This window comes from Festucalex cinctus, chromosome 15 (genome assembly GCF_051991245.1).
Source record: "Festucalex cinctus isolate MCC-2025b chromosome 15, RoL_Fcin_1.0, whole genome shotgun sequence".
NCBI lineage: Eukaryota > Metazoa > Chordata > Actinopteri > Syngnathiformes > Syngnathidae > Festucalex > Festucalex cinctus.
The window spans coordinates 20,859,084-20,881,362 of record NC_135425.1 but is presented as its reverse complement, the minus strand read 5'-3'; the positions used below and the strand labels follow the sequence as shown (position 1 = coordinate 20,881,362).

The 22,279-nt window shown below is 36.5% G+C and overlaps 1 protein-coding gene across 1 annotated transcript in view; it reads left to right on the top strand.

Annotated features, from left to right (window-relative positions):
- The window catches only part of hcn1 (hyperpolarization activated cyclic nucleotide-gated potassium channel 1), a 78,671-nt gene that overhangs the window by 23,838 nt on the left and 32,554 nt on the right, over positions 1 to 22,279 (top strand). The window contains exon 3 of the mRNA XM_077497331.1: positions 15,395 to 15,556. Coding sequence (XP_077353457.1) covers positions 15,395 to 15,556 — 162 coding nt within the window. The remainder of the gene's footprint in view (positions 1 to 15,394; positions 15,557 to 22,279) is intronic.

The window sequence follows — 22,279 nt, the reverse complement described above, 5'->3', positions numbered from 1 at the left end:
TCTTGTTTCCTCTTATTAAGCGTCGGAGAGCAGCAGACGAGTGTGCAGAGTCAGGAAGAGAGAGCGAGCCAGATACAGGCAGACAGCAAGAGGAAGGAAAAGGACTTATGCAATATGTGGACAAAACAAAAAATAGATTTCGATGCATCACGCTAAAGAATTTCAGGAAGGACAAACGTAATCACGGATCGGTTGTTTGTTTTTGTTTTTTTTAAGGATGCGCTCCTCTGTTATCTGGCCTGAAGGGGTGTAAGTGTTTCGGCAGCCCCTCAGCAGTCACACTCGATCAACATCTGCTCCGTCGTCCAGCAGCTGCTGATCTATTTTTAGCATCCGCACCAAGCGTATATGTATTTTTAATTTTGTATCCACCCCTCCCGAGTCCCTTCTAAAGCCAGTGATAGCATTTCTTCATGCTTATTATTTTCATAAATCTCCATTTTGAGGGCTTCCCCCATCCTCAAAACTCAAAAATTGATCATTTACTCATATAGACTGTTGTTTGCCAACTCCTGCGTCCTGTCTGTGCTTGGGTTCTCACTTTGCACCTCATGTGACAACCTGAAATGAATTACACTATGCGACATTTTCTAATTTAGTATAAAATATTTATAATGTTAGTAGAGCTGTCAAACGATTAGATTTTTTAATCAGATTAATCACATCTTAGAATTTTGATTAATCACGATTAATCACTAACTTAAAAAGGCTTTTTTCCCCCCAACATATTTTGCTCATCCTGCTTTTTATAATCAATTAATTAGTTACGTAATTTAAAACGGGGGAAAAAATGACCTACAGCATATGTAAACATTTATTAAATGCTTTACTTTAATTTAATGTAGTTATGTTTATTGCTCAAACTCGAACGGCTACCTTTAACGTAACCATCCGCTGTCGGCTAAAAAGGATCATCTGCGGTCAAAATTAATAGTATTAATAGTATGATTAATCTGTGGTAATGCAATGATTAATGCGATCGTTTTTTGTGATTAATTAATTAGTTAATGCTTTAACTTTGACAGCGCTAAATGTAAGTAATATTTTCACAACAGTGTCCTGAATTTTGATTTGGACTCTTGATGTTTGCTTGAAAGTCCTCAAATTGCATTAGGCCTACTTTAGATCTTCTCAACTCTTTTACTGCCATATATTATTTAAAAAAAAAAAAAAAAAACAGTGCCAGCCGATTTTGAGCATTTTAACTCATCTTTCAGAGCAAACAGAATATTGTGTACTTTTACTACATATACAATGTGGGTACCAAATGAAAGATGGCATTCCATTGTTTCATTAAAAAAGAAAAACAATGTTTCTACCTTATTCCGTTCGTTAATAATAATAACCATTTGAAGAGGTCATTTGAGTGACATTGAGCAAAAATTGAAAAGATGAGAAAACAAGCTGTTTGTGAAGATACATTTTCTCCACAACAGTACTTTGACACAAAATATTTTTGTTTTGTGACGCTCCGCAAATTAGTTTTAATGTGACAAAGGCTTTGATCATTCCCGCCATCCTTGAAAACGTTTGATTTCATCCAACTTCATCAGATTCCGTCATGTTTCATTGTAATTCCGTACACCGGCAGCTCCTGCTGGCCATAGCGTTTTTGATTCCACAATCCATTAACCAGGCAGCGCTTCACTTAGATGTTGCACTTCCCATTGATTTAAAAAAAAACAAAAAAAAAACGTAGTTGACGTCATTTAACGTTTATGGCGGCATACATCGCGGTTTTACTCATCGTTATTAAACGTTTTTGGCAGTCAAAGAGTTAAAGAAAAAAAAAAACACAACAACTTTGCTTCTTGAAGTTCGCAAACCTGCTCCGCAAAGAAACCAAATTATTTCGACCCTTTGTATACTCAAGTCTTTTTTGTTTTGTTTTTTTGTTTCGGGGACTGTGGGATATCCCCACTCACCCCCACCCATTCTGCTGCATAGTGTACACGCAACAGTAAGCAGACGGGTGACAGCTACGGTCTTGGGAGGGCGGGCTAGAGTGATAAGTGTGGCGATTAGGCTAATCTGGTTTATTTTTGTCAGACAGTGGTGGTTGGCCCGCGAAGGCTGAGGAAAGGCTCCGCGGCCCGGGTTCGTGGGGGGGGGTGCGCGCACCCCTGCTGATCTTTGCACTGTAAACAGATTCTCCACGCGAGCCTTTAGTTGCTTTATTATCAGATCAAGACGAGCGGCGCTCGTCTCGGCAGCCGTCCCGTAATGATGCCTATTAGCTATTAGCGTTTTCGCTTCCCAAGAGTTAATGTTGCGCTTGATTTCCTCAAGCAGCCTCCATCTATCTGCCAACATGGCCCCTGCGATCATCGTCATTTATTCATTCTCATTAGCCGTTTACACCAATCAAAACACCATTAAGTTGCCCTTTTGCAAATGTAATGATCAACATTAGATGAACTAACATTCTATAAGAAATGGTCACGTTATCGAAATGATCACATTAGATCAGGGTTTCACAGTACGAACACAGCTTTATTTGAAAGTAAATTTGCTTTTGGTAAATCCTGCGGGAAGCTGCAAATGTAATGAAGACAACATAATTTGGAACAAAACAAAATATGCTAATTAAGGAAAAAAAAGAACAATAGAAGGGAGTGAGGTTCTCCTGTATTTATTTTTCAGTAAGTATGGAGGAGAGACTGTGTAGTAGAATCCGGTTAAGCTAATAAGTTTTCATATTTTGGTCATTTCTTGGGATGTACATTGAATGTTACAATGTGGCAGTGGGACCATCATTGTAACAAAACCATTTGCAAATGCATATTTTGATCCACAAATATGTAAAAAGAATTTGTACCCATAACCAAAAGTCACAAATGCGTGACTGAAGTGGCATTTGTGGCTTCAGTCAGATTCTTGTGACACATTTGTGACTTTGATTACGGATACAAATTCTTTTTACATATTTATGGATGGAATATACTATATACTGTATATGTGTACTGTATACGTATGAACGGTATGCACTGTATGTACAGTATATATGCATATATGCAAGTACTGTTTATGTACATTATAATCTTTCTAGATTTATTCTACTATAAAAGTTATTTATGCAGTACCTTAAATTCAGTGCTTAAGAAGTGCAGTTGACATGTTTACATATATATTATTTATTATTATTATTATTTATTATTTTTGTAATCTGCTAAATTATGACTTAGTGACTAATTACTCCACCACACTTTTGTGGGACAATTTTGTGAAGTTGTCATAGTGAATGCTTAAAAAGGCTGTACGTCAATCTTAAGCAAGTTAACAAGTCTAATGGAAGTCAAGTCAAGTCATCTTTATTTATTGAGCGCTTTCAAACAGCCTTAGCTGTCACAAAATAAAATAAACTCTCTTTTAAATTAACTCATGGTATTTTTATTTACCTTTATTTTAGCATAATATATAATAAATCTTTTTTTTTTTTGCAATATAGCATTGAATTGCTTGTGTCTGTTAAAAAATAAATAAATAAATAAATAAATATATATATATATATATATATATATATATATATATATATATATATATATATATATATATATATATATATATATATATATATATATATATATATATATATGAAAGAAGGACCTTGAAAAAAAATCATCCCGTATTAAATCACAGCCACAAAATTCATGGGGGGAAAAAATGCACATTATTGCTCCCATTATTATCAAATATCAAAATTACCATGATGATTTTTCAATATCATTAACACATTCATTGCCAGACCAGCAAAAAATGCATCATTTGACGTCTTTTTCCGTCAATGGCAGTGAATGAGTTAAGCACTATTAGGCACCATATATTTGAAAACTGTATTTTCTCCCCCTTACTTTGTGAAAATAGGGGGATTAGTTTTTACAACCTCCATGGATGACGGCATGATGTAACAAAGACGTAAACAGAGAGAGATTTGGAGGAGCAAGATGTTCTCCACAATGGCCTTATTGAAAAGAAATGCTTGACGTTGTTGGCTCAAAAAAAATGATTCATGAATGCTCTGTCCTGTGCCAGCCTAAAAAAAACAAAAAAACAAAAACAAAAACACAAACTACTCATATGTTGAAAAAAAAATGCATTTATCATGAGCTAATCTAGCTGTTTTTGTTAGTCAGTTCACAAAATTAGCAAAGCTGTGGGAACACGTTTTGGTTAAATAAAAGCCTAAGTTTGCTTTTTTTTTTTTTTTTTTAATGAACATTCAAATTTAACAAGACAGTCGTACAAGAATGAAAGTTTGAGACAATACGCAATTACAAAACAAAACAAAAAACACAACTCAGAGTGATGGATATAATTGTACTATGGTGAGCAGGAACATTGGGTGTGCTGATTTTTTGGGAAAGAGAGCAAAAGAAAATGAGTGAATTAGCAAAATAAATAGGGATCAACTCTGGATGAACTCCATAAAGGGGACCAAGTGTTATTATAATTGGTGAAATTGTTTTTATGGAAGATGTACATTTTTCCAAATGTAAATGTTCTGTTATCAGGCTATACCAACGTTTTAGTGATAATTGTGTTCAGTCTTTCCAGAAAATGAAAAAGATTTTTTTTTTTTTTTGGCCAAAGATGAAAATATGTTTGAAGATGTTTCGAGGGTGATAAGAAGGAGAAAAAGTCGGATTTAATGAAAGAAGGAAACTATTTCATATGCGGAAAAGTTTTTTTTTTTTTTTCTTCTCACATTGTGAAAGGTTATCAAAATGGGCGTTGGATATAATTGACAGTAAGAATTCATTCATTCATCCATTTATAGATTACATAGATATGCCACAGGACCCGCCTGCCCTTCGGTCACCGCCAACTCGATTGCGGCTTTGTGAAGGGAATGACGAGACTCGAGAAATTCAGTGCTCGCCAGTAGGGAACATCACGATACGATATAACGATATGAAGGTCACGATACGATAATTATCACGATATTGTGGGGCCGTTGGCGATATTTAAAAGAAAGATAACAATATTGTAAAAATGAGAGGTCATACTAAAAAAAGCACAATATTGTGCTTTTGTACATAACAGCAATGCACATAAACCACCTATAATCTCTAATAACAATATTGAGGCACTTGGTAATGCAAGCAGACATTGATAGCGTCACAAGCAAATTAGGTTCCCCTTTATCTGACAATTAGCATAGATTTTAAACATAGAAGGCCAAAACATCCCTAATGAAAATTAAATTGCACTAATAAACTAGTCACTAGAGGGGGCTAGAACTGCACAAATGGAAATCAACTTGACTTTTTGAACAAATGTGTTCCTTTTAAATATTGTGAACATGACGACGATATTGTGGCAGTTTTAATATCGCGATATCACGATATTGCCCTTATCGTGACATCCTTACTCGCCAGGCACGTCTCAACTTGCCAGGCGGACGCCGTCGTCACCGACTGAACGGATTTTATCATTCATTTTGCAGGATATGATTTACAGTTGGCTAAAAAGTTTTGTTAGCTTTGTGTATTTCCACAAGGTCGATCGGTCTCATACCTGTCAAGTAAATGAACTGGTGAACTGGCATCGCTGTCATGATATGGAAGCTTTTTTTTTATGATTGAGCCCATACTGATAAATCAGCTGGTCCGTATTCAATTTGAGCCCCTCTGAGAGTGAGTAGATCAACTCACTTTTAGTAGGCATGACTGTAATCATAGCATGGGACCCCCACGTACCCCCCCGGAGGAGGATGCTTCCTTTTCTGTGTAGGACGATGGCGGGAAGGGTTCATCTTCCTGATGTTAACATGAGCACAGCGGGTCATCCTGTGCAATCCAGTCAAATCCCTCCTGCTCTCACATGGGCACTAATCCAGCCCGACTGCCTTCTTAGCACAAACACAACTTAGGCTCAAACTCCTCCAGCCTCAGTGATCGACATATTTGCAAAAACAGCATTTCGTTTTCCGTCTTTCTTGCATTTATTTTCTTGGCTTTTGTTTGGCGAGACATTTCTGGGTCACCGGTTGGCAGTTCTCATAAGAATTTAGGAGGAAATGATACTAAAAACTTCAGCTAAATATTATGTTATGGGTAAGATTATTATTTTTTTCAAGGTTCAGCTTTTGGACATGAATGCAAATCATCATGCATTTTCTGTGGGTGACAGATGGGAATAGAACCAGGACTGGTCGCCATGCAATTGCATAGACCTGGGAGTGTCGAAACTTTTACTTCAGAGCTACTTTGAAATTCTTTAATTTATTAACAAACATTCAAATCAGCTCATCAAGTAGTTTTATAGTTTTTAGGATAAGATGGATGGTTAGATATGGTGGTTATATAAAAAAAAAATGCTAAAAATAAATAAATATTTTAGGATTTTTCTGGATTTTGGAGTGGCCCACAGCCCTGTGTCCCACCCGAATAGATCCGCCCCTCCACTGAGCAATTCTCCACATTAAAAAGCAACATTTTTGTTAGATCATTAATGTGATATGTTCTAGTGCTGTCACTATTGAATATTTTTTGGATCGATTAATCAATCAATCTTTCGTGATTTAAAAAAAGATGGATTGATGTATATTATCGGTTCGGTCATTGTTTTCCAAAATAAAACCAGATGTTTGCCAATGTATTTTGACGAAACACAAAAGATAATCAGTGTTCTTTCATGAAGGACTACAAAAATCAGTGAACAATTATTGTTGATATGCTGGAATCAGATGATTTGAAAAAGTTCTGATTAAAAAATATCTCCAAACGATTACCCAATTATTAAAATAGTTTAATCTAATAATCAATTACTTGTCAATTACTAGTAATCGATTAATTTTGATGTTCGTAAATTGGACCTTAACATGGAGCAAAAAAGTGGAGCAAACCATTTTTGCTTCTGAAATTAGCTTTATTACTGTTCCGAAGAGAAATTTTATTATTGAAATTTCCTTTCAGGACTGGAAAACAAAAATCCGGCGCGCATTACCAACAAATTTTTATAAGGAACATTTTCAGAAGGATAGAACATGCCTTCAAAATTTTATGAGCTTTTGAGTATGGGAAAGCCCTCACGTGAATTTTATTTGGTCTTTATTTGACTTTTTAAATTGACATAAAACAAATGGGCTAAGTTAGACCCAGAAACAAACTAAAACCTCTCAGCGGCTCGATTTTATTTTATTTTTTTTCCCCTCCGCAATATCTCCTCACGTCTTGCATGACGCACGAAGAACGCTAATTGACTTCCTGGAATGATGATGCTGTCAAACTGTCGTGCCGAAACCAAACTTGCGTAACAATTGCGAGAGAGAAAATGGGTCAAGTGGGAAAACAGTTGTTCTCGCGCCCGCTGGCAGCTTTTGAGACAATATGTCCACTCAAATCTCGCTTCATCTGTCTCCTCGCCGATTTTCTTCCCACTGTGCCGACGAGCTGTCAGGTGCCCGCGCCGAGAGCGACTTGCAAGATTCATCAAACATATCATATGTGTACTGTAGTATTTTATGAGCATTTGTTGTCGCAAGGAAGAAAAAACGAATATTTTACAAGGTAAAGGCTTGATTTATGTAATTCTGCAAGAATAAGTAATGATATTACGTAAGAAATTGTAACATTCTAAAACCTATTATTACATAAAAAAAATAAAAAAAATCATTGCATTACTACAGAAGCGTATTGCATTCACTTGAAAAAAAAAAAAATCTCCTGTTTTTCCTGACTAATGTTTTTGGGAGCTTTGTTTTATTGAGTCATTTTTTTTTTCTGAATATTTTTTTCTGTCATAAAAAAATTATTCCAAAAAACAGAAAAAAAATTATTCCGAAAAACAGAAAAAAAAATATTACTCCGAAAAACAGGGGGGAAATTATTCCGTTTATGACGGAAACAACTTCTAATTGGTCGATTAATACATTAGCTGTTCACAATGGGTACTGAGTACAGTATGCCTCTGGCCACTCATGTTCATTCTACAGTTTTCAAGTTTCCCGTCGTGCACATTGTGTACGTGAAAAAGGAAGTATGCGTTTCCATTTTTCTGCGATATTTGTTTGCTGTAGTCAAGATTTTGAATAATACAAATTCCTAGCAATTTGGTTCAAATTCCTTTAAGCATGTTTACTAAACAGATTCAGATGTTAACTCATTCAAACCCATTAACGTCTAAATATGTTTGTAATACTTTGTCTTGCACTAAAGAAACGTATTTATATGTTTTTTTTTAAAAATGGTTTTTATGCTAGTGCATACAGAAGGCTTTGATATAGCTTCTGACATGAAGAGGTCGCGTAAAGCAGTGGTAGTTATTACCCCCCCCCCCCAAAAAAAAACGGCCAGCAGGTGGCAGCAGAGTATAAGAGATCAACCAGGGCCATGTTGCAACAAGCTGTTTTCAACAGGTTTGTGAATAATGATGAAACTTAGCTGTATTCTAATGCTAATTACTACAAAACGGAAACAGATACAAATATACTTTTTTTTCTGCTGAAAGAAGAGACTCTAATCTTTCTTTTGGTAGGTTAAAATAGTGAAAATGGCTGGGAGTGAATGAGTTAACTATTTTTCCCCTCTTATCTTAGAAAATGAACACCTTTTTTTAAAATTAGTTTTTTAATTTTTTAGTTGTTTTTTTTTTGTACAGGGAGCTTGTCAGTATGTTTTAGAAAGTTAACGTAAACAAATAGTGTATAATTGAATACAGTATATGTGAAACCATGTTTCTCCCTGTAACATTCTGATTTTACTGCAATTGGCTGGCAACCAGTTCAGGTTGTACTGGCCGAAGCCAGCTGGAATAGGCTCCAGCACCCCCACGACCCTTGTGAGGAACAAGCGGTTAAGAAAATGGATGGATGGATGGATGCATTCTGATTTTAACTTTCTTAAATTATGTTGAACATTTTACTCACAAATGCTAAAAAAATGAATAATAATAAATATTTGTTCAGGACTTGAAAGATGAAATGGTTGCACTTTTTCTTCGGTGAATAGACGACGGCGCCTTGTTTTTTCCACCCGTAATGATTCATCCATCACCCATCTGCCTTTTAATGAAGTCTATTTCCCCCTCCCCCCCAAGGGCTTCATTGCCTCAACAGCGTCGCCCAATATGCAGTTTGAAGTCTTTGTCCCGTCTCCTTCGTTCTTTTCCAGACACATTTGCATGCTAAGTAGTTTCCTTAAGCAAACAGGAAGTTGCTTTGAACTCTTGAGCCCTATTCATCGTTAATGTTCTACTGTGCACTGGCAATACAATCTGCTTATGCTTGACAAATTGTTTCTTGGAGGTAAGCGTGCATGTAGCCGATTTCATACTAGAGAGCTCTTCGGATATGATGAGGCAAGGAGATAAAATGCGCTAAATACGACTAAAAGATATCATTTTTTGGGAACTGCTATTTATGGTAAGGCAAAACCAAGAAAACGAGATTTCCATGACAACTTTAAAGCGGCGGAATTACGTATTTTCCAGGAAGCCTTTTTGTCACCCATCAACGTTATAGCCATTTGGTGGATTTAATCCCTTGAAATTAGTCCCTCGCTAATCCCTGCTAACCTCAAGCAGAGGTCACACACGCCCAATTGAAGATGCCAAAATGAATGCTGAGCTAGTTATAATTCAGCATTGATATGATAATGTCTTTTTGTTTAGACATTGTTACCGTACAATAAAAATGTGCCTCTGTTTTTCCATTTCACATATCCCTTTTATGTATCAATAATAATGTATCGTGACACATATATCACACCCTTGACTGTCTTTTTATTAGGGATATGCGAGTACCGATACCAGGTATCGGTATCGGGCCGATACCAGCCTTTTTTCAAGTACTCGAGTACTCGTGACGCAGACGAGTACAAGCGACCGATGGCAGAGGGGGAAGACGTTAAGTGAGTCCTCCTTGCCTGTAACTGGCGCTAGCTTGCAGCCGTTTTTCACCAAAACTTCACCGGTTTGGAAATACTTCAACATTGTGAATCTTAAACTAAAAGAGCATTTTTTGTGTTTTACTTTGAGCATTAAGACTATTGAAGAGAGGAAATATATTTCTTTAAAAATATCTTTTAGTGATTTTTTTTTTATTTGTCAAAATGTACTACTGGTATCGGCAGTTGGTATCGGTGAGTACTGAGGGTCTGAGTATCGGTATCTGTCTGGAAAAAAAGTGGTATTGAACATCCCTACTTTTTTTTACATGTATCCAAATCCCTAAATCCATAGTAAGGCTTCAAAATCCACAGGTTGCTCGTCAATTAGCCGTAGTCTAGTCGCCATAGCTGTGCAGCGTCAAAGCACTTCGCTGCCGACGGGAGCGAACTGGCCGGCCTGCACCGCCGTGTGACCCTTTGCTGCTATCACATCACATCTTGGCTCTTTGTCTCTGCTGTATTAGAGGGATTATGCTGACCTCTGCCCTTGCCCACGGTCAAACTGGAGCCGGGCGCACCATAAGCCTATATTTTGCTGATGCCAGCCGGGGGGTGTTGGCCCAGCTTTTGGCTATCTGTCGGTGCCACCTAGATGTTGTACTCACGTAGATCGCTTACAGTAGCCACGAAATCCAACTTGAATTGATTACGTTTACGTACGTTTTTGGTCTACTGCCATCTTTTCATCTGCCCTTGTAATGCTGACAGAATGGTGTAATAATAACAGCGTATTAAACAATAATTTGATTGTCAGAATCCTGTTAGTCATGTGGAATTGATTGTTGATTCATTAACGCATTTGCTCCCAATAACGTGTAAATACGTTTTTTTTTAATGTTTTAAGTGTCCCAAAGACGTATTTACATGTTTTTTTGTTTCTTTTTTTTTATGCTAAAGCATATAGAAGGCTTTGATGCAACCTCTCAATGGCAAAGAACGGTTGCAGAAATGGTAGTTATTACACAAACGGCCAGCAGATGGCGGCAGAGCAAAGGGGATCAACCAAAAAAAGCTAAATTACTTACAATTTTAAATAGATTTGTGAAAACTGATGAAACTTGCCTCTCTTATTCATATATATATATATATATATATATATATATATATATATATATATATATATATATATATATATATATATATATATATATATATATATATATATATATACTTATTCATGTATATATTTGTATTTATTTTTTTGATTATTTTATTTAATATTATAATTAATTGACTGACAATTAGCATACATTTTAAACATGGAAGGGCCAAAACATCCCTAATGAAAATTAAATTGCACTCACAGCTGTGATTGGTTACCTGAGCTCTTGTGATGTCATTTTCAGTCGACAGCAAGTTGCAAAATGTGTTTTTAAAGGTACTAATTGTACATAAAAAATAATGAAAGTATCAAATTAATTATAGACAAAATATTAACTTTTTATTGCTACATTGGGCTAAATAAGTGAAGTATCTCTTTAATCAGACGAGAAAATAGATGGATTAATTCAGGTTTGGGATTAGTTCTTCGATTTGTGCCTATCGCAATGAATCAAAAAGAGCCTTTGCATTTCCCAACAGTCAGCAATATCTGCTCTTTAATTTCATAACCATTGCCTCTTTGTGTTGTTTGTTTTCCTCCTTTCTCTATGTCAGTTGTTCCATCTCATTAAGTCATCATCCAGTGATGAACGTGAAGGCAAACGGGGCGAGCGAGTGAGTGCGAAAGAGAGAGAGAGAGAGAGAGAGAGTTCTGCTAATTTAAGAATAAAAGACAGCCGACGAGATTCAGGGTGCGTTTGAGACGAGCGCTCTCCTCTGGAATATGCTAGTGGCTAATTTTAGCCTTGTGGGGCAGCGCACTGTATGTCCCAGCGGAGGAGTTGAACCATGGAGGGATCTGAGCATCAGCCCAGCCCTCTTGTTCTCGCGCTCATCTTTCTTGCTCTCTCTCTCTCTCTCTCTCTCTCTCGCTGTCTCTGTAACTGTGTCTGTGTATGTGATCGCTGTCCTTTTGTTGCAGAAAGGTTACAGGACAGTCACAATGGACTGCAGTGGTGGGGATGGCCATTCAAAGAGGTTTTAAACCACCTTTTTATTCATTAAATATATATAGATATTAGGGGTGTTAAAAAAAAAAAATCGATTCGGCGATATATCGCGATACTACATCGCGCGATTCTCGAATCGATTCAATAATCGGCAGAATCGATTTTTTTTTTTTTTTTTTTTTTTTAGGATTCACACCTTGAGCATGGAAGAATGTTATATGAACGGAACATTAAGCCTTAATATTTTATTTTAATGCTGTTCAAACATGAAACAGATTACAACCTCTATAAGACTGAAATTTCAGATAAATAAATAATACATTTTCATATAAATCTTACAAGCTCTACAAGCTTACTGATTAGTATTTTCTAAATTTGAATGAAAAAAATCGCAACAATCGACTTATAAATTCGTATCGGGATTAATCGGTATCGAATCGAATCGTGACCTGTGAATCGTGATACGAATCGAATCGTCAGGTACTAGGCAATTCACACCCCTAATAGATATATATATGGCTGGAAGTAGACTAAACTTTAGACCAGCTGGAAGCAGGTCGAAGTTGTGGCACAGGTGAATTTGATCAAGGTGCAGGCAGACAGAATCTGAGCTCTGTGCATATGTGCGATTTACGTCATCGTATTTCATTCATCAATATAACCACCATCGCACACAATTAGGCTGCGCTTTGCGCCAGACTTACCCTGGACATGGACATTAAAATAGAGTATTCACGTCTATCTTAACTCATTCACTCCCAACCATTTTCACTGATGTGTTTTCCTGGATTTTGACTCATTTTTCAAGGCCCGCGAAATATTATGTTCTATTGCTATAAAAATATGGAACATACCAAAAGAGAGATTAGTCTCTTCTTTTATCAGGGGAAAAAAAAAAAAAAAGTATATTCCTTTCTGTTTCCGCTGTGCAGCAATTAGCAATAGAACATAGCTAAGTTTCATCGTTTTTTGCAATTCTGCTTGGAACTGTGGGGAAATCAGCTTGTTTTAACATGGCCTGGTTGATTTCTTATACTCTGCTGCCACTCAACCATTTTCTGCAGTAGAGAGACTGCATCAAAGCCTTCTCTATGCTAGGCATAAAAAAACGTATAAGTATGTCTTTGGGACAACTTAAAACATTTAAAATGTGACGTATTTATACGTTTTTGGGAGCTAATGAGTTAAAGTTGACAGCACAACAAATTCTTAAGAAAATATGTTGACACAGGAAGTCAGTCTTTTGGGCATTTTTGGGGTGCCTTGAACTTGAATTGGTCTTCGGATTTAGCCCAAGTGTTTCAATATTTTGACCATGTAAAGTATATTAGAGGGATGGCTGACGTTAAATTGCAAAAAAAAAAATATATATATTTTTTTTGTAGCAGCAAATTTTAATGACTCACCATAACAGACAAAAAAGTAGTCTGCCAAATTATTTTTTGTTTGTTTTGTTTTTCCAGATCCCACACTGTGCCCCCCTCCATTGGAGCATAGTTTGGGAGTTGCTTTTTGTTTTCATTTTCTCCTCACTTATTTTTATTTCCATTTCTTAGCTAAGAAATCAGGGTGCTGCCTTTCAGCTTGCTGTTTCTGTCTCATCCGTTCGGCGTCTAGTTTTTTTGAACAGGTTGAAAGTGTTTTTTAGTTTTGGTCATTGTGCATGTGAGGGGCATATTTTGATGACTCGACATAAAACAAAACACAAGAAAATGACAGGAAATCAACAATTTCATTTCAGCCACATCCACATGTCGATCACAGACTGATAAGGCCTGGAGATTTTGCGTGATTGCTTACAAATTTCAACTACCAAACAGATGGGCGACACTAAAATGGGTCATTGCGCATGGGAGGAGTAAAGCAGAAAAGTTTGATGACTCAAAGTATGTGAAACAGTGACTCAGCACAAAACACAAAACGACTCGGGACATCAACCGATTCAGTTTGATGTTCCGTTTTCTGCTATTTCCGTGTCGCTTTTCAAAGAGTCAAAATTTGTATCTTATTGCTACCAAATTTAAACCATGTCAATTAGACAGACAGGTGGCCACCCACCATTTACTGATTTTGGCATATTACCGGTATGTTATTGTTTGGGTAAAAGAATCATTCCAAATGATTGACAACGTTATACATACTGAAGGCAATGTGCCATTTTGACAAATGAGTTGATTAGCCTCCTATAGCTTTTTTTTTTTTTCTAATTTCACATCTGTAGTCTTAATCTATCCTTCAATGTGAATTAATGTTTTTGCACCGGTTTTGGAGGTGAACGTGAAATCCTCCACTTAATGGACGAAATAGGCCCAATTAAGCGTCACTTCAACCGTGATTAATTAAAATGGGCACTTTGAAGGGAAATGGAAAAGCGCCGACTTTAAAAATAGATTGCAATTAGACGAAATATTTCACTGGTAGATCCTGGAATGCGACAGGTTTATTACCCAAATTCACCAAAAAAAAAAAAAAAAGCGATCATCATGTCCATATTTAACGATTACAGTTGGAGGAATTATGGACTAACTAACTTGGAATTAAAAAATGGTTCCTCTATTATGAGACAGTGGGTAGTGGTGCCAGGGTTTTGTTTTGTTTTTTTCTCCCGAGGAGACAAATGAATTACCGTATTTTCCGCACTATAAGGCGCACCTAAAAGCCTTCAATTTTTTCAAAAGCTGACCATGCGCCTTATAATCCAGTGCGCCTTATATGGATCAATATTGAGCCGCAACAGGTCAATACGCTATCGGTGACCCTGCACGATCGGTCACGCCCATGCGCAAAAGATCCCGCCATCTTGGATCGCTAGCTAATACTAATACTTTACCTCAGAGAAAATAATAAAACATCTGTTTATTCATTTTGGGGGTGAATGGAGTTGTCAGAAAGCTGGTTTGTAATCTATTAATAAAGTTTGACTGACCTATCTGACTGTTTTGTTGACATTCCCTTTGGCGCAGCACCATCTAATGGATGTATAACGTAACCATAGCCTCTACTATAGCGCCATATATATGGAAAAACTTTTAAAATATGTCATTCATTGAAGGTGCGCCTTATAATGCGGCGCGCCTTATAGTGCGGAAAATACAGTACTATTACACACTACGACATCTTGCAGGACACATCATAGGACATGTCAACATAACAAATAAAGATTTGATTTGTTAGTTAATTTTACTAAGTAATCCAACAAGAAAATTGAGCAGCACTCTAATTGGTAGTCCGAATACTTGTAACACCGTATTACACATACTCAATCAATGTTTCTTGACGGTTGTTTGTTTTGGAGTGCGGCCATGTTGAATTATGCACAGCTCAACATCTGCGAGCGCCGTAGCACAAACTCAAGCAGGAATCCTCAAGCGGCCAAACACGCTTCCGTCATTCTTGGCTTGAAACCAGCCTAACCAACGTTTCTGTTTTTTTTTTTCCTCTTTCTGTCTGCAGATCTTCCATATGACCTATGACCTGGCGAGTGCCGTGGTAAGAATATTTAACTTGATAGGCATGATGCTGCTGCTGTGTCACTGGGACGGCTGCCTCCAGTACCTGGTGCCTCTGCTCCAAGACTTCCCCCCCGACTGCTGGGTGTCGCTAAACGGTATGGTTGTAAGTATCACGCTTTTTTACTCATTTCTTTCTTGTTTTGGCAGATGTGTGTGGTGTGTATGATTGATGCAGACTTTTTTTTTTTATTGCATACATTTTTGCTGTCGTCAGCTTAATAGATGTCCTTCTCCTAATAGGAAGTCGTTTTGTTGTAAAAATGACTACTTTAGTCTTCAGTTACCTGTATTTGACTATATTTTCCTGATATGTTGACTTTTGTTGAATTACAACTTAAAGGGATACTTTACTTATTTAACCATTTTTGGCAGTCTAACATTAATAGCATTAAAAAAAAAAAAAAAACGTATAAATACGTCTTTGGGACACTTAGAACATTAAAAAACGTATTTACATGTTATTGGGAGCAAATGAGTTAAAAACACATTTTGCAACTTGCTGTCGACTGAAAATGGCATCACAAGGGCTCAGGTAACCAATCACAGCTCACCTGTTTTCTAGGTTTGGTCATGTGACATTCACAAGCTGTGATTGGTTACCTTGTGATGTCATTTTCAGTCAACAGCAAGTTGCAAAATGTGTTTTTAAAGGTACTATTTGTACATGAAAAATAATGAAAGTATCAAATTAATTTTAGACAAAATATTAACTTTTGATTGCTATAATGGGCTAAATAAGTGAAGTATCCCTTTAATTTGGGAAAAATTACGTCATTCCTACTATTTTGCAAGTTTTTTTTTTAAATGAAAATTACGACTTTATTCTAATGATTTGGTTTCCCTTTTATCAGATTTTTTTTCCCCCTTTCATTGAATTGCAACATTCTTGTAACGAGATGTTTTTACTTGCAAAAATATTATTAATACTTGATTACAAGTACTCTAATATGTAGAGACAATCTCTAAGAATTTTCTTGCAAAATTTTACAATTTTTGGAACAGGTTACGTTAATGTAATTCTTTTAAATTTAGCATCCCGCCATCACTCCCGTTACAACTTTATTCTATCACTAATATTATTATTGCAATATTTTTGACATGCTTACTTTTCACGTCAGCTCGAGACGATCGTGCTTATTTCATTCAAAGACAAACACAAGAATCGTTTTCCCCATTCGTTCATTCTAATGTACTCCTCTTATGTAAACTATGCAAACACCATCATTCCATTCGCCACACATTATTAAACTATGACAAAGTCATCCAAAAAAGCCTAATGAGCAGCCTAAATTTGCACTGCACCTCTCGCTCGGAATAAATCTTACTTATTAGCCCGCTGCAGATCAATATGGAGTCATGCAAAAGACTTAATTAGCTGCACCCCGCGAGGCCTCATTTGCATCAAGCACTTTTGCCACGACGGGAGGTTTCCCAACAAGAGCTCATGTCGGAAGTTAAAATGGCTTTTATAACCCTTTCAGTCAGGGGTGGGCACGAGAGTATTTGAAGCGGACCCACATGCAATTTTGGAAAGCATAATAAACATTTAACTCATTCACTGCCATTGACGGAAAAAGACGTCAAATGATGCATTTTTTTTTATTTTTTTTTTGCTGGTCTGGCAATGAATGTGTTAAACCGAAAATACTCATCCATCCATCCATCCATTTTCTTGACCGCTTATTCCTCACAAGGGTCGCGGGGGCTGCTGGCGCCTATCTCAGCTGGCTCTGGGCAGTAGGCGGGGGACAACCTGGACTGGTTGCCAACCAATCGCAGGGACCGAAAATACTCATAATATATAATATTTGTTTATCATGGTACGTATATTTCTATTACAGTAACTGAAATGGCCCAAATAGGAAAAAGGTACCCCGCCACCATTTGAAGATCTTTATTTTCATGTGATTTTTCTTTCGTGAAGTGATAACTATATTCTTGGAGAATTACAAAGTGTTCCTGCAACTTTATGATTGTAAAATACCAAATGTCTTCTTACAGTATGGTTAATTTTCATGAAGATATGCCTAAAGACTTTTTGTTGTAAAAAATAAAAATACAAAAATTGTAAAAAAAAAAAAAAATCATTTTCAATTTTCTTTCAGTTACAACTTTATCAAATTAACTTATGATCACTTGTTTCTTGTAAATTTAAGAATGTATTCTTTTTACATGACAACTTTTTTAAAAATAAAATTACAAAGTATTCTTTAAAACTGAGATGTTATTTTCTCATAAAATCTTGTTCTCATATTATCAAAAAAATCTTTGTACAATTACCATAATTCTCATGAAATTGTAAGTTTCCTCATGTATTTTTTTTTTTGTAATTTACAACTTTATTATTATTCTAACTCTTCTCGTAATATGACAACTTTTTCTTGCAATATGACACAATTTTGGTGACTGTTTTTCTCCTTTCTAATATGATTATATTTTTCCTTGTAAAAGTCAAGTTTTCCCTGGTAGCGTTCTGACTTTCCTTTTGTAAAATGTTGGTTTTAATATTACAACGTTTTGCCACAAATACACTTTTATTCATCTAATTTGTTTTTGGTTTATTTTTAATATTAGTCTTTTTTGTGGTTAGAATGACTAAATAAATACAATTAAAATGACACCCTTTTTCTCATAAAATTTCGTTGTTCATCAACATTAAAAAGTACAACTTCACTCTCATAAAAATAGCAAGTTCTCCCCCCCCATAACTTTATGACTTAGCTGCCAGCTTCTAGCAAGATTTAAATATAGCGTCAATTGAATAATCACCTTCAAGTATCTTTAGCACTCAATGTAAAGATGTATATTTTTTAATGCACGATCATTTAAAACTCGCAAAAGTAGATATATTTACCTGCCGGGCTTCCGGCGACACTTCAGAAAGATTAATTACTGTTTATGTTTGTTTTTTCTTCTGTGGCGCTGCTTCAGTTTTCTAGTTGTAAAGCCGAAGCCAACGTGAGATGCTAACTGCACCACTATGCTAACTGTATAGGATTGACCGTAAGAATGTAGAACGTGACTGCGTCAAATCAAACAATTACGTCATTGGTGGTGTTGAACTGCCTGCACCGTGCTCGGCACTCAGGAGAGTCCGGGCCAGCAGGGCTTGGCGATAGTGGCGAGTGGGCCAGTTGCGGCGTTATCAGCTTGACTAATGGCCTTAGAGTAGCTTCTTACTCCCAAGCAACCGCACCGACTTAATCAGCAGACAAGATAATGCCGCTGGCAGGTGAGAGGGCAATGTGGCCCGTCGTAATGACTGTGTACACTTAAGGACTCTTGTCGTCTCCTTGTCCAAAACTTTCAAAGAAATTATGTTAAATATGATCAAAATATGGGGGGTATCTGTGGTTGTGTTTTTTTTTAAAAAAAATTTAAAGACCATTTAGACCTGTCACGGACACTTACAATGTAGGAGGTGGAATCCTAACAATGTGGTGGTAGAAGTCGCGTTCATTAGATCATCATTGGAAATAACTAGTGCTGTCAAACGATTACAATTTTTAATCTGATTAATCACACTTTTAAATTTGGATTAATTACGATGAATCAGCTAAATTACTCGCATATTTGCGTAATATAAAATAAACACAAATTACCGTCATATTTTGACATTAACGCATTTTATGATCTGAATGTCATTTGCAAACATTGATTAAATGCATGTACGCTAGGGGTGTTAAAAAAAATCGATTCGGCAATATATCGCGATACTACATCGCGCAATTCTCGAATCGATTCGATAGGCGGCTGAATCGATTTTTTAACTTCCATTTTTAATGGAAAAATATTCAACAAAATGTCTTACTTCGGGTTAGGGTTCACACTTTAAGCATGGAAGAATGTTATATGAACGGAACATTAAGCCTTAATATTTTATTTTAATGCTGTTCAAACATGAAACAGATTACAACCTGGATAAGACTGAAGTTTCAGATAAATAAATAATACATTTTCATCCAAATCATACACAGTACAAGTTTACTGAATATTATTTTCCAAATTTGAATAAAAAAAAAAAAAAATCGCAACAATCGGTTTATGAATTCGTATCGGGATTAATCGGTATCGAATCGAATCGTGACCTGTGAATCGTGATACCAATCGAATCGTCAGGTACTAGGCAATTCACACCCCTAATGTACGCAATTGCATGCATGCGTGTATTGCTCAAAACGTAACAGCATCATAACAATTGGGTGCAATTCAGCAATTCATTAAACGCAAATTACTTTTGTTTTATCTAAAGTCCCGTCGGGGTGTTTTTTTTTTAAAGTGAAATTTACCACCGAGCACACCAACTGGAGTCACCCCGCTCATCTTGGAACAACTGACGTAGGAAATGCCGTGCATTGACCTAATCACTGACCTGCGCGACCTTCAATGTAACCATCCGCCGTTACGTTCAAGGCTCAAGTGCGGTCCAAAAAAATAGTGCGATTAATCTGCGTTAATATGTGATTAATTTCACTTTTTTCTGTGATTAATTAATCTGTTAACGCTTTAACTTTGACAGCCCTAGAAATGCCGCACACATTTTTACAGTTGAGCTTTCCAACAGTTAGTTCTAGTTATTCGATTCCAAAGATCGTGTGGGTTTGTTTTGTTTGGGGAGTTTTTTTTTTTTCATCTGGGCCGATAAAGACGCCCAAGTGTGTTTGTAGGAAAGGGCATTATTTCCACCCGGGCTGTCAAGATGTCAAACGTGTGCGAGATAAGGAGCGAGCGTCTTTAAGGAGCGAGAATGTAGCGGCTGCACGAGTGGGAAGCGAAGCCGCAGAAGGTCGTCGGCATCACAGACCTTCCCGAGCCAAATCATGTCGGAGAATGAGACGTTCGCTGAACATCCCAGAAGACGGCTAACATCGGCGTCTGGAACCGTAAAGCGGTACGCGTCCTCCCTCATGGGTTATAAGTCCTCTCTGCCTTCTGTGCACTGTCAGTTAGAACAGATTTTCTTTTTCATTCGCTTACATAATTGGCAAATGAATATTGTGCGTCACTTTTCTGTTTTAGCCATGTGACAGCTTGTTGATTTTTAGCGAGTTATATGATTGCATTAGAGGAACAGTTTTGTGTGCTAATGCTGGAACATAAGGGGAGAATTTATGTAATATAATTTGGCATTTGAATTCAGACTTTCATATTTTGGAGTCAAATCTTTTGTAAGCAAACACAATTACGGTAAGCTAAAAATTGGGGCTGTCTATTAGGCGGAGAACCGTATTCTTATATGATTTTTTAAAAATGATATCAGGGTTTTTTCTGGCCCAAATTCAGGCATAGGCGACCATTCTGACCATTCGGGTTGTGCTAATGCTATCCTCTTACTGACGATTTTTTAAAAAAGTAAAAAAAAAAATTTAAAAAAAAAAAGCATTGTGGTTGCAGCATTTCAGTTGACCATTTTACAGCCATAGGCGGAATATTTCAACCTCCTATTTTGCATTTTGCAGTCAAGTGCTTACTGGTCTGGCCCATTGAAAGACACTTTTCAGCAAAAGTCTAAGTACTGTTTGCTATCTGCCCGTTCAGGCAGGACACAAATTAGTGCGTCACTGGTTTATGATACTATTTTTCAGGGAAATCATATGTGCTGATTAGGGCTGCACGATATTGGAAAAACATGCGATATGTGATATACTTGCCGAACGTAGCGATATCGATATTATTGCGATATTTAACATGTACCTAAAGAAATTATATTTTTATTATCTAATGAAAGAAAAACATTTTTCATGCGACAAAATAAGCAACCTTTATGTAATCTTAGTTAATTAATTGTAATTATGTCTTGATAATTTTCAACTATTGCGTAGCGATGCACATTTTAGTTAACATATGACTGGTCAAATTCATATAAAAAGCATAAAATTCAGTACAAAACTTATTGCATGCCTTTGCGATATGCATATTGCAAGGGCCAATATCGCGATATCGATATTTTTTCGATATATTGTGCAGCCCTAGTGCTGATTACAATGTGCTGATTATGATTTCTAAATATATTTGATCTCAACGTCCCATACGTTGAATGAAAAATCTGTTCAACTCTAAAATGGTTCATGTGGACGATTGCAACATTTTGATAGTGATGGAGATGCGATTTTTGTGTGATAATGAAGTCAGCCCTCCACTTTTTTTTTTTTTTTTTTTTTTAAACAAAACAAAGGCTGAGCTGCCGGATGAATATTCAGCCATGTTGCTAATTTGGCAGCATACATGTGGTGTTTAATTAGAACAAGCCGCTTGAATACATTTGCTGCGTTCACCTCATTTGTTAGGAGCCCCACTTCTAGAGGAAGCTGTGTTTTGGAGAAGATGTGTTAATACACCAATGAGTCACTAACACGCACGCGGATGACCGAGCATTACGTGACGAGAGATTCTTTCAATCCCTGCAATTCTTCCCGATGATTCAGGGATGGAAAATATCATGCCGTTTGACTGGTGAAACAAAATCAATATGTACAAAGTGTATAATTGGCCTCGTCATTTTGCAGGGCTCGCAGTGAGTCACGGAAGGGGGGGAGGAAAAAAAAGGAACACAAATTAGGTTAGTTAGGAGCAGTGGTCTGAAAAATAATAACTGCATTTGTTTTTTCTGGCCCGTTTAAAGTAGGAACTCTGCCAGATAATAACCCAGTATGTACACACAAGTGTTGAAGCTTTATAAATCAGCATTTCAACATAAAAACTGTGTGAAATTACCGCCAAAATCTTGTTAACTCTTTGACTGCCAAAAACGTTTAATGACGTATTCTAAAATCCTAACGAATGCCGCCAAAAACGTTAATTTACGTTGTTTTTTTCTCTCTCTCAA